The sequence below is a fragment of the Arachis ipaensis genome, chromosome B5 (genome assembly GCF_059453495.1).
Source record: "Arachis ipaensis isolate K30076 ecotype BB chromosome B5, ASM5945349v1, whole genome shotgun sequence".
NCBI classification, from domain to species: domain Eukaryota; kingdom Viridiplantae; phylum Streptophyta; class Magnoliopsida; order Fabales; family Fabaceae; genus Arachis; species Arachis ipaensis.
Window position 1 is genome coordinate 140,499,231 of NC_142440.1, and position 12,473 is coordinate 140,511,703.

At 37.5% G+C, this 12,473-nt stretch overlaps 1 protein-coding gene and 1 pseudogene across 1 annotated transcript; both read right to left on the reverse strand.

Moving 5' to 3' along the window:
* Nucleotides 1–3,059: 3,059 nt before the first annotated feature.
* Nucleotides 3,060–6,016, reverse strand: LOC148565977 (uncharacterized). The gene is made up of 3 exons (XM_088487322.1): nucleotides 4,562–6,016; nucleotides 4,127–4,249; nucleotides 3,060–4,004 (listed from the first exon to the last, which is right to left on the reverse strand). The coding sequence occupies exons 1-3, from the start codon at nucleotides 6,014–6,016 to the stop codon at nucleotides 3,060–3,062; spliced, it is 2,523 nt and encodes an 840-aa protein (XP_088343448.1).
* A 1,547-nt stretch (nucleotides 6,017–7,563) lies between these two features.
* LOC107641115 (NDR1/HIN1-like protein 10) lies at nucleotides 7,564–8,193 on the reverse strand (annotated as a pseudogene).
* Between the last annotated feature and the right edge of the window lie 4,280 nt (nucleotides 8,194–12,473).

Consider the following 12,473-nt stretch of genomic DNA (forward strand, 5'->3'; position numbering starts at 1 on the left):
GCCAATTAATCATCATTATTTTCCGTCTTTGCTGTATACTATTACATTAATCTTAAACCTCAAAATCCAAATTATAAAACAAATACACATCGAAAAAAATTTAAAGCATACACACAAACTAAGCTATAAAATTTTGTTCACCAAATCTTCCTGCAACTTTAATAGTATCTAATTAGCTATCAGGACCAATCGAATTATTTTTTCAATGTTGATTTTATTTTTTATTTAGGTGTTTTTAACTTGATTAGCATCTAAACTGTATTTTCATATCTCTGTCATTTTATTACACTGAAGGTCCCAATCCTAAATGAAAGACGTTTTAACATTGAATACATTATCAAGTTAATTTATGTTGTTTTAATTGGTTTGAATTTAATTTTAAACTGTGGTTTGCAACTGCAATTGCAGCCATATTATCAGAAGCACAATAAAAATTGGTTTAGCACTAGCAGCATTAAGATGGAAGCAAAACGGAATAAAAAAGATACCCCAAGTGAAATTACAAGATTAAAAAGCTAGAATTCAAAGATAAACATGCATATCAGGTTCTTGTCTCAAATTCCATGTTTTCTATTTATAAATAATGAAATGCACACTTATCAAATCCAAATGAATATAGAATAACAGAAAATGTGAACAAGTTAGATGAAGCTTCATATGAAGTTAACACATACTTTAAATACAGAAAAGCAAACTGTTTCATACATGCGAATCAATACTAGTTCAATCAACGCTTGATTTTTTGTTACCCATGGATATTTGGACCTTGGATTAAAGAAACATTCACTTGCTCTATATGACGAAGAAAATCAATGACTTTGTTTTGTCAAAGTCTATTGCATTTGTGAAATGTGTCTCACTTAGAGCCTTGTAGGCAATTGTATGAACACAAAAAATATGAAGATATTTGCAAAATAACTGTGTAGATTTGATACAAAATACATTAGATGGCTACATCAGTCCGTAGTTGCTGCACGGTAAAAATGAAAAGATTTAAAGATGATGACAAGAGTGTAGGGAAGCTTAATTAACAAGTAATTCCTTCTTAATAGAATTATGAATAAAATTTTATTGAAATGTATTCCAAATATCAAAATATAATAAATTAAATTTTGTATTAACTTTATTAAAATTTTAAAAAAATGTGTAAAAAGATGATAAATATTACGAGTCTCATCATGACAAATATTATAAATAATAATAAATAAATAAATAAATAAATAAATAAGTAAATGTTAAATATACTAAAAATATTAATATTAATATTTTTAAAATATCTGATTTTTTTATATTATATTATATTTGACATTCCATAGCATCAGTTGTGTCAACGTCAAACTTTTATGTAGCTTTGAAAATGATTCATTGGGACCATACAAGAAACCATGATTGAGAGGAAAATATTTGAATAGCTAAGTCTATACTTTTGGTGTTAGGTTCTCGTTATCTAAGAATTAAATCTCCTCATTTTTTAGTCACCAAAAAAAAAAAAAATCTCCTCATTTTTTAAGTGATAGTATTAAGTGTGAATTTTTTTTTTGTTAAAATTGTTATATTTATTATTTTAAAATGATCTAAATACATAAATTTTATTAGATTATTTAAACTCTTTTTATTATATATTATGTATATTTTCTTATTTAAAATATGTATAATAGAAACTACATTTTATAATATTATATAAAAGAAAAAATTAAAAGATTCATTTTTATTAATGAAATTATAATTATATATAATTATATTATGTATACACTAGAATTAATTATCAAAATCACTCACAATATAAAATATAAATATATATTAAAAATAAATTAAACTATATATATTTATATATAAATATATTAGTAACTAATTTTTAACGTGCGAATAACATTTTTGTTATATATATACATTATATAGTACCATCGCAAGAGAATTACAATGAACATATTTACATTCTAAGTATTTTAATCTTAGATATGTATAATATATTTATGGATGAATTATTAATTTAATTTGTCGCCAAAATTCAAAGAAGAATATTATATAAATTATTTTTATGCATGTCTCTTTTATACAAATTTTTATTGTTGATATTAAAAATAATTAATAAGAAGTGGGAAAAAAAATTTATATCATAAAACAATATATATATACGAAAGAAATAATAAAAAAAATAATGCATACAAATTAGAACTCAACAACAAATTTCATTTAGTTAAATGAAATAGAATAATACAACTCGATGAGAAAATCAAAGTGATACATATATATGACACGAGGGTTTCTATTTTCATTTTTACTTTTCTGCTTATCCTACATATGGCATTATTAGTATATATTTATATTTATTTTTTTTTTCCAAAGATAATGAAATTTCATTAATAGAAATAAAATGAGATGTCCACATTACAAGAACTGAAATAAGCAAAAGGGAATCTCCCAAAAGGCCATTTGAAGAGACCAAACTTAACATCAAATGAGAACAGTGAAACATTTGTAAGAGCAACTAAAGGGGAAGGTGATGAGGAAAGTCACTCATTTCTCTGACTAGCTTCGTCGGCGAGGCGATTACTTCCACTGGGTTGCGGCGTGTGCCCTCATAGATCCAGCTATTTCGTTCCTTCCAAATCAACCAAAGGGTTACAGCGATCTGTTGCAGCAGCAAGTTTCCCTCTTGTTCTTCCATGTCCTCGAACTAACGCCAACCACCATGAGCTGAATTCAATGACCTCCGAGCTAGGTAAGCACCAGTTGAGTTGAGATTGCCCCCAGATTTCTTGTGTTTCTCTGCATTTGACCAAGCAATGAAGCTGGGTTTCCTCTGTTTCCTGGCAGCAAGGGCAGATTCCACTAGTGGACGGGAATCGGTGATGGAGAAGAGAGGAGACTGGTAGTCGTTCATGGCATGCTTTCCAGAGGAAGATTTGGATTTTGTGGGGGACTGAGAGCTTTCATAGGGATGTCCAAAGGTCCTTCAGACGCAGATTTGGAGGGCCAAGCTCCAAGGGCTCGTGGAAAAAGTTGTAGGCAATCTGGTATCCTGCAGCGACACTGTAAGTGTTTGATCTGTGCAAAGCCTATTTAATTTTATCACTATCACCTTCAATCGGAACTGATAAAATTCTGCTATGAATGTCTTCGATAAAAACTTGCTGAATCATATTTGTGTTCCACTGGCCGTTTGAATTAATTAGGTCTTTAACCCAGAAAATTGTTGGATCTGTAGCTTGATGAGCTGATTGTGGAGGGACAGTGAAAGGATATGGAGGTGGAAGCCACGGGTCTTCGAAGATTCTGATTTCTGAGCCTGTGCCAACACTCCAAGAGAGCCCCTTCTCAACCACTTTGCGCCCCTCTAGCAAGCTGTGCCACCCCCATGAAGGTGTGTTTCCAGTCTCGGCTTTTAATACATTGCAATATCGATAATACTTTTCTTTTAATATTCTAGATAGGAGTGAACTTGGTTGTGTTGTTATTCGCCAAAACTGCTTCCCCAGTAAGGCTAGATTCTGCGCCCTGAGGTCCTTGATCCCTAGTCCTCCTTCCTTCTTAGGTCTTGTCATAGTATTCCAGCTGATCCACACCATTTTCCTCTCTGTACCACGTTGTCCCCACCAGTATTGAGAGAGCATACTATGAATTTCTGAGATGAGTGTGTCTGGGAGCTTAAAACAGGACAGTGTATATATAGGGACTGCTTCTCCTACTGCCTTGAGTAATGTGTGTCTACCTCCTGCCGACAGTAACTTTCTTTTCCAGCCTAGAATATGCTTCCTGATCTTATCCTTAATGAGGCTGAAAGTAGCTTTCTTCGATTTATTAACTATAGAAGGAAGGCCCAAATATTTGTCTGTAGCCCCAATGTGGTTAATATTTAGAGCCGCTGCCCATTGATTTCTAAGTAAATCCGGAGTATTATGACTGAAGAAGACTGACGATTTGTTGAGATTCACTTTTTGTCCACTAAAACCCTCATAGGTATGTAAGAGTTCCAAAATATTCGCACACGAGATCGTAGAAGCCTTGCAAAATAGGATCGAATCATCCGCAAACAGTAGGTGATTGACTCTGGGGCACCTCCTTGACACTTGAATACCTTGAATTAGATTGTTTTGTTCTGCCTTGTGTAGCAAGAAGGAGAGACCTTCTGCACAGAATAAAGATATGGGGATAGGGGGTCTCCTTGACGGAGACCTCTATTTGGTTTAAAGAAACCATAGGGTTGACCTTCCACAACGACAGAATAAGAAACAGTTGTGACTAACTCCTGAATCCAAGCAATCAGTGTACCATCAAAGCCTAGTTTAGTTAACATGAACCAGAGAAAGTGCCATTCCATCCTATCATAAGCCTTGCTCATATCTAATTTCAATGCCATTTCAGTCTCCAGCCCTTGCCTCTTATTTTTAAGATAATGCATATATTCATGTGCAATTAAAATATTGTCTGAGATCAAGCGGCCTTTAATAAAAGCACTCTGATTAAGGCTTACTAAATTTTTCATCAAGCCTTGAAGTCTAAAAACCAGAATCTTAGAGATAATTTTATAGACCACCGTAGAGAGGCTAATAGATCTCACCTGAGTCATGTTGTTAGCATCTGGAACTTTAGGAATGAGACAAATATGGGTGTGGTTTAAGCTCTTAAGAAGTCTTCCACCTGCATAGAAACTTCGAGCTGCACGAAATAAGTCACTGCTAATGATATCCCAGTAACACTGGAAAAACTTGGCTGTCATGCCATCTTCTCCCGGGGCACTCTGGGGATGCACACTGAAAGTGGCTCTCTTAACTTCTTCTATAGTAATTGGCCTTCGCAACCTATGGTTCATGGAAGGGGAAACCTTAGGCTCAAAGTCGGTGAAATAAGGATCCGGTTCAGTTTGGCATGTGGAAGAGAAGATCTCCTTAAAATATTCCTCAGCTACTCCTGCAATGTCTGCATTTGTAGTTGCTATTTCACCATTTACATTCTCTAATTTCCAAATCCTGTTCCTTCTCATCCTGTTTCTGAATTTTTGATGGAAGAATTGAGTGTTGCGGTCCCCCTCTTTAAGCCATTTAACCCTGGATTTCGCCTTCCAATACATCTCTTCATCATGGTAGGCTATTTCCAATTTTCGCTCTAGTTCCAGCAGTTCCTCCCCACCATGCACGCCCGCTGACCTTAGCTCTTCAATCTGACGGCTTAGATGCTCAATCTGTTTTTTAGAGTTATGCTCTCCCTCTCGTTGCCATTGAACGATGCGGTGTCTACATCGTTTTAACTTCTGGGCCAGAATGAACATTGGGGAACCAGAGATTTCTTCTTTCCAAACATCACAAATAATCTGTCGCACCTCCGGTTTTGAGCACCATCGCTCTTGGAACGTGAATCGTCGCTTAGTGTTCCCTGGTCTTGGGTTGGAGTCTATCAAAAGAGGGGCATGGTCTGAGCCCAACTCCGAGAGCCTAAGGACCACCGAATTAGCGTACAACAACAGCCAATCAGTTCCGACCAGGACCCTATCCAATCTTTCCTGTACCAAGTCATTTCCGCGGCGCCTATTTGTCCAAGTGAAGGGTCTCCCTACCATTCCTATGTCTACCAGAGTTCCATCATCAATAAAGTTGCAAAATACAGCAATGGAAGATGCCGATTTAGCAATACCTCCCAATTTCTCAGTTTGCGAAGTGATGGCATTAAAGTCTCCAGTAACTACAACCTTTCCTCCAAATTGTTGGATAACCAGTTGTAATTGAGAGAATTGCAATGAACGCACTTGCTCATTGGCGTTTAAGTGCACCCCTATCAATCCCCAGCTCTCGTTAAGACCTTGATCAGTAATTCTTGCCGCGATAAAGAAGTGGTCCGATTGCACGACCTGCACTGTCACCCCTTCCCTCCAAGCCAACGCCATTCCTCCCGCCACACCATCAGGGTCAACGATAAACCAATTACTAAAACCAGCTGCGCTTAATTTTTGCTCCACATTACAAGCCTGGTTCTTAGTTTCACATAAGAGACCAAGCTCGGGGAAGTGGGACCTTGACATCCCTTTCAAATGATGGACTGTCAGGGGTCTTCCCAAACCCTGACAGTTCCAGCAGAGTAGCTTCATATCTCCTTGGGTGCCAATTGAAGGCTGGCACCCTCCACCTGATCATCCAAACTCCGATTAAGACCAAGGCAAACCCTTTTCTGCTGCTCATTATTTTCTTTACCCACACTCCTTTTTTTCTCTCTAGCTTGTTTGATGTAGTGACCTCCTCCCCTTGCCATTTGCTTCAGCTTCGGGGTCTTCCCTTTTTTAGCCGTCATAGTAGCAATATTGGTATTACCATTAGCATCAACCTGAGCTATCGGAATTTCTCCCAAAATCATCGGGGATGTAGATTCAGTTGTGGGGATCCAAGAATCAGTATCTTCAGTTGAATCCTCTGCACTGGCCTCTGTGTTACTTCTTATTGGGTTCTTAGTTTGTGTCCTCGGCTCTGACATGCTAAGCTTTGAGAAGCCTTCCATCAGCCATGTTGGGGGAGGTTTCTTCTTTGGGTGAGGCGGCATTGAGCTTGCTGAGCTTGGTTTATTATGGGATCCCCTTTCATTATCTGCAATTCTTCTCCCCACTTGATCAGACTTCACCCAGTCTCCAATTTTGTTTTCCTGAATATGACCGACAGCAGAATCTTCTAACCATTGTGAACAATTTTTGATCTCGTGGCCTAAATTTGCACAATAAGTGCACACTGTGCCTAGCCTTTCATACCTGAGTCCAATTTCGATGGTCTTCCTATCTGGACCAGCAATTAGCAGGCTGTCTTTTACTTCCTTCTCACCACAAATATCAACCCGAGCCTTGAGGATTCTGTTTTCCTTTCCTTTAACTTCAAAAAAACCCAAATCAGACACCTTTCCCAAGCTTTCTCCTATTTTCCTCCCAGCTTCCAGTGTTTTGAACTTTTCCGGGATCCCCCACAATTGTACCCAAACTGGGAATTCATATATTACATTGGCATCAGCCTCCTCCTGGACATTCCATCGTCTAACATGCAAAACAAAATTTTTAAATAGCCAAGGAGAGCCTTGTTCAATTCTCAGTAGTTCTTCTTCCATATCAAAGAAAAATTGAAAGACATTAGGTTTTATTTCAGTAACTCTGAATCCTTTTGGCTTACCCCAGATCACTGTTAACGCATTCTCCATGGTGCCCGTTGTGAATTGTCTATTAGCGAAGATTCTACCTATGAGGCTATTGGCACAGGCTTGAACCCCTTCTATGATATCTTCTTCTCCAAGAAATACCATCCCTCCACGGCGATTTTTTGCATTCTGGTTCCTCCAGTCAGTCTCTTCTCTCCTATCGCCCATACTGCAGTGTCTTAATGCAGTGATCAGGTGCTCAGAATTGGATCAAATCCCAATTTGAATTTATTAGCTTGAAGAGCCTTAGCAGGCGCTAGAATAAACCCTAGCAGAGCACTAGAGAAGCCTTAGCAGGCGCTAGTAGAAAGTACGAAGTGATATATACTTATATTTATTTATGTCATATATAATTGCAAATTCACATTCAAATACTCAAAATTTATATTTAATACGGGGCTATCCCTCATCATCCCGATCCTGAAAGAAATAAGGACTACTGCACCTTCTAACATTAAATGTTGCCGCCGGTTTAGCATTCAAAATCAAAGGAACCCTGAGCCGGCGACACTTAACAAACTGCGGATCGAACCGGCTGCTCTTGATCCTCCCAAACTTAGCCCTTATCGTAACATCCAAATCGACGGCCAAGTCATTGAAAATGCCCACACTCCTCTCCATGTTGTACTCAGCAATTTGCTTTGGCCCGAGTCAAATCGGGCTTTGTCCTTCAAACACGGCTTCTTGAAGGAGGGTCGTGTTCTTGTGGCCTTGATCAAATGGCGCCAAGTTTACGGTAGCAAAATACCTGTCTTTGTACCAGGCATATGCGGTGATCCTCCTATAGTACACCACCACGTTGTTGTTAGGGTTTCTTGCTATGATGTTGACTTTGAATTTGTAGTTCAATGTGGTGTTGTTGTTGGTGAGATTGAATTGAGTGAGGGAAGCATTGGTTACTTGGAATTTGACACTTGATGGAGATATGATTATCCAAAATAGGAATATAGATAGAATGAAGCACAGGAATAAGGTGTAGAGTGTGACGAAGATGCAGCAAAAACTGCACCTGAATGATCTCAAACACATGTTGATGATGGTGATTTGTGATAGCTAATAACAATGATTGATAATTAATGATGAATGTGGTGTAACATTTTAGTGGATATATATTTGTAGAGGGTACCTCCTTAGCTTATGATTATATGTGTTTAATATGGTGTGTAATTTCTTGAGATTTTTCTAGGGGATTTCCTTGTAATAATGTTACAAAGCATATAGAAGAAGCATTGACTTTTGATAACCGAGTAAGGAACTCTTATTTTCAATGGGTTTGCCCATCAAGAAAGCTCTGCTCAAAGTGGAATAAGAGTATGAATAGTTAGACTTAGTCATAGTTAAATATTTATATAAAATTAGTATAAATAGAGAGAAAAAATTATATGATACTGATAGTGTAAATCGTCATGTGATGCTGACTGTAGGTGTTACATAATAAAACTGTAGGTGTCATATAATAAGAATAATACGTATCTGTAAGATGTTAGATTGTGATGCTGAAGGTAGGTGTCACACAATAAGAATAACATGTATATGTACAATGGTTGGGTTGAGTATCGTTTATTCATTTGTTGTGATGGAGGATCATGATTCTCGTTTGAGCTTAGTGTCCATGTATATTTGTTTTTTTTTTTTGGGTCATTACACTACTCACACACCCATATTTTGAGATTTTCTTAAACCTCATCCCAGTATCAGTATCAGCTATCAGTATCAGCTGGGGTTTGAATTTGGTGTAACTTGATTAAGAGGTAATATGATTGCCATTTGGTGTCCATATTTGTTTAAGGAATTGTGTAATGAAAAAGAATTGGGCTCCAGAAAAAGTGTGGTTGTTGGGTCTTTTTTTCTGGTAGAGATGGACCAAATTGTGTTAAGATAATGATAATGGGGTCTCGTTGAAAGCTAGAGTAATATCAAAGTACATTGTGCCAAAAGTATGCCAAGAAAAAAGAATGATAATTTTAAACAAAAAAAAAAAAGAAATGACCATTTAAAAAAAAGAAAAGAAGAGGAAACTCATTTTCAATCGTTGGTTTAAGGTCGTCGTCACTGAGAAGTAGTGCGTGCAGCATCGTCGACGTGAACACTACAAGAAAAAAGGCCTATCGGCACACTTTTTTCTTGCCACGCTTTAAAATGGTCAATTGCCACACTTTTATGAGGGTGCCAGCTAATTTGTGATTTGACCATGTTTTTTTGCCACGCTTGGCCATAGAGAGAAACCGGCACGCTTTTATGAGGGTGGCGACTAATTTGTGCTTTGGCCACGCTTTTTTTGCCACGCTTTAAAAGCGTAGTCATAGAGAGAAACTGGCACGCTTTAAAGGCGTGACTAATTTGTCTTCTAACGGTGACATTTTTAAAGCGTGCCAATATGCTGTGTTTAATTAGGCACCCTGCAAAAAAGCATATCGATAGAATTCACCTCGAAATTTGATTTTCCACTTTTTTTTTCCACACTTCAACTTTTTTCAAACTTTTTTTTAAGTTAACTTTTAACCTAGCTGAAAGTGATAACAGCTCATACACTTCACTGTTATTCCCAAATTCACTTTTAACCTAGAAGCAAGCTGCCGTCGCACCACCCTTCATCTAACCCTCACACCCAGCAAGCTCGCCTTCATGTTCATCTAACCCTCACACCCAGCCCTTCATCTAACCCTCACACCCAACCTTCTCTCTGTCGCACCCAAACCCTAAATCACTTTCTCATTCACCACTCTCATCACTTTTCACTTTTGTATTCTCCTTCTGCCGTCCGCGATTGACTGCGTCTGGAGCTCTGCCGTCTTCATTTCATCGCCTCGAGCCACGCTTAGAAAGTGTGGCCATATCTTTATCTATCGGCACGCTTTAAAAGCATAGCCAAAACAAATATTCTGGGCACGCTTCAAAAGCGTGGCAAAAAAGAAAGCGTGCCGATAGATCCACAAAAGTGTGGCGATAGAGCAACCGGCACGCTTGTGGATGTGACCCTTTCAAAAGCGTGTCGGTAGCTCAAAAAGCGTGGCAAAAAACTGTCGGCACCCTTTTTAGCACTTTTCAGCATGCTTTAAAAGCATGGCAGAAAGCTTATTTTCTTGTAGTGGAAGCATCTTCAACAGTTCGATTCCAACAGATGAGCGTCGAGAAGCAGTCGAACACAACATCGGGAAGCAGGCCAACGTGACTTTGAGGCTGGTGACGGTCGTCTCCAGTGAGAGATAGAGAGAGGGTTGGGACTGAGAGGATCCGCCATAACCTAATTAAAAGGGAAGATGGTGTAGTTTTTATTTTGTACGTGCTAACAACACTATGTTTTTCTCCACTTGTATCTCACAAAGACTTAGGGTTCCACCTTCCTGCTGTTCCGCCTCCCTCCAAGAACAAAACGCCCAATATTCCACCTTAAAGCCAGGAACCTATCTCTATTTTTTGGCAGTGCAGAGTTGTCTATATTAATTAATACTATACCAAAAAACAAAAGTATTCTGACCCAAAATCCTTGGTTCATCCTATGTCTTAATCTAAATACTTCATTATCACTAATTAGTAATAAAATATATGAAACAATAAACGGAAAAATGAAATAAACCCAACACTCTATCACACTGGCTATATTCACGGAGCTCCGTTCCGCATTATACACTACCACGCGTCAGACTCCACTTGCGACACCTATGATCCGCATCACATGATGATCACCACCCTCAACACTTTAGAATGTCCCAAATAGATATTGATATAGCAATATGTCTATTAATTTATTTTTAATGAATTAAATATGTATAATTATTATTAATTAATATGATAAGTATTTTATTTAAAAGAGTATTGGATTTAAATATCAAATAATATTTTTTTATAAATTATATACAATAAAAGATATTTTAAAAAATAACTAAATCAGTTTCATATCTCTATTATATATAATAGATTCTAAATAAATATATAAATATAATTTATCTAAAGTTTCTAGACAAAATATATAATAATTAACAATCAAAATAACAGCTGCAATGTTGGCTTGATGGAACAACCATGGGTAAAAGTCCTTTATTATATCCTCCCCCAATTCAGATTTGGAATAAAACAGTATTCCCTAGCCTATGCCACTATCATCCCATGAATCTGATGAACAAATTCAGAAACATAACATTGAATTTGTGAGGGAATGTACTATATATATATATGGGAGTTGGTTGTAGTTAATATTTTGGTATTTTGTATTATTTGATAGTACTCAATGAATTCATTCTTTACCACCATAAGGACATTGAGATTTTATACTATCTTAATTATCTTTCTAAGTTTGAATTCTGAGTTTGATTGATGGCATGAACCGGTATGCTCCATCCGCTAATCCGCTCAGGAGGCGGGCAGATGATTTATGTGATTGGGCAGACGTACTTTTTAGTAATTCGAAATTGGAAAGGGCCTGTGAAAAAACCCCCACCGAACAGGACCGGTAGTCTCCATAGGGACTTGGCTCTACCACTAACAGCTGAGTCCTCTCCGAACCACAGGAGATAGTTGCCCATCATACGGCTCACCAACTTCACTTGCCTCTATGGGAGACTCGCTCCGGGCAGGTTCCTTTAATACGGAATTTCTGTCTAAGAAGTATATCCATAATCCGTCTTCTTCTAACCAAAGAGTAAGCCATTGCATTGTTCCTCATGTTGGGCACGTAATGATGACTTCAATTGTTGGGAGTCCGGGTTGCGACACCTGATAGCTTGCTATAGCACTCTTGCTATTGGATATGTGTATGATACACAGCACTCTTGGTATTGGATTTCTTCTCCCTCTCCTCTCCCTTACGGTCGAGTTACTTTGTTCCTTCCTCTCGCTTCAACAGTTTCTGAAATCAACTAAATATACACTACAAAAAATTACTGAAATAGCGATCGATTTTTTTTTAAAATTGGTCGCTAAAGATTTAGCGACCGATTTGGGTGGTCGCTAAAACCATAGTCGCTAATCAGAAAATAGCGACCAACTTCGGTCGCTAAACTTTAACGACTGATTTTAGCAATCAGTTTTTTAACAAGGCTATCAAATCCTCACCAAAGAGTATCAGTCGCTAAATCGGTTGCTAACAAAATCGGTCGCTAAATTGTAACCAAATTTTCCGTCGCTAAATCGGTCTCTGAGTAAATCGGCCGCTAAATGGTGACCAACTTTTCGGTCGCTAATTTACGACTAGTTTTTCAGTCTCTAATTCAGTCGCTAAGTATGGACCAGTATTTTAGCAACCAACATTTCAGTCGCTAATTAACAACCAAGCATTTTAGTGATCAAATTTCCATGGCTGATCCTAATTT

Coding starts and splice junctions, on each gene's coding strand:
- LOC148565977 (XM_088487322.1), bottom strand. CDS start 6,016: ATGTCAAGGTCCCACTTCCCCGAGCTTGGTCTCTTATGTGAAACTAAG. Junction 4,250..4,561: donor ATGCTAACAACATGACTCAG/GTGAGATCTATT, acceptor GCTTGGATTCAG/GAGTTAGTCACAACTGTTTC. Junction 4,005..4,126: donor ATCTTTATTCTGTGCAGAAG/GTCTCTCCTTCT, acceptor CTATTTTGCAAG/GCTTCTACGATCTCGTGTGC.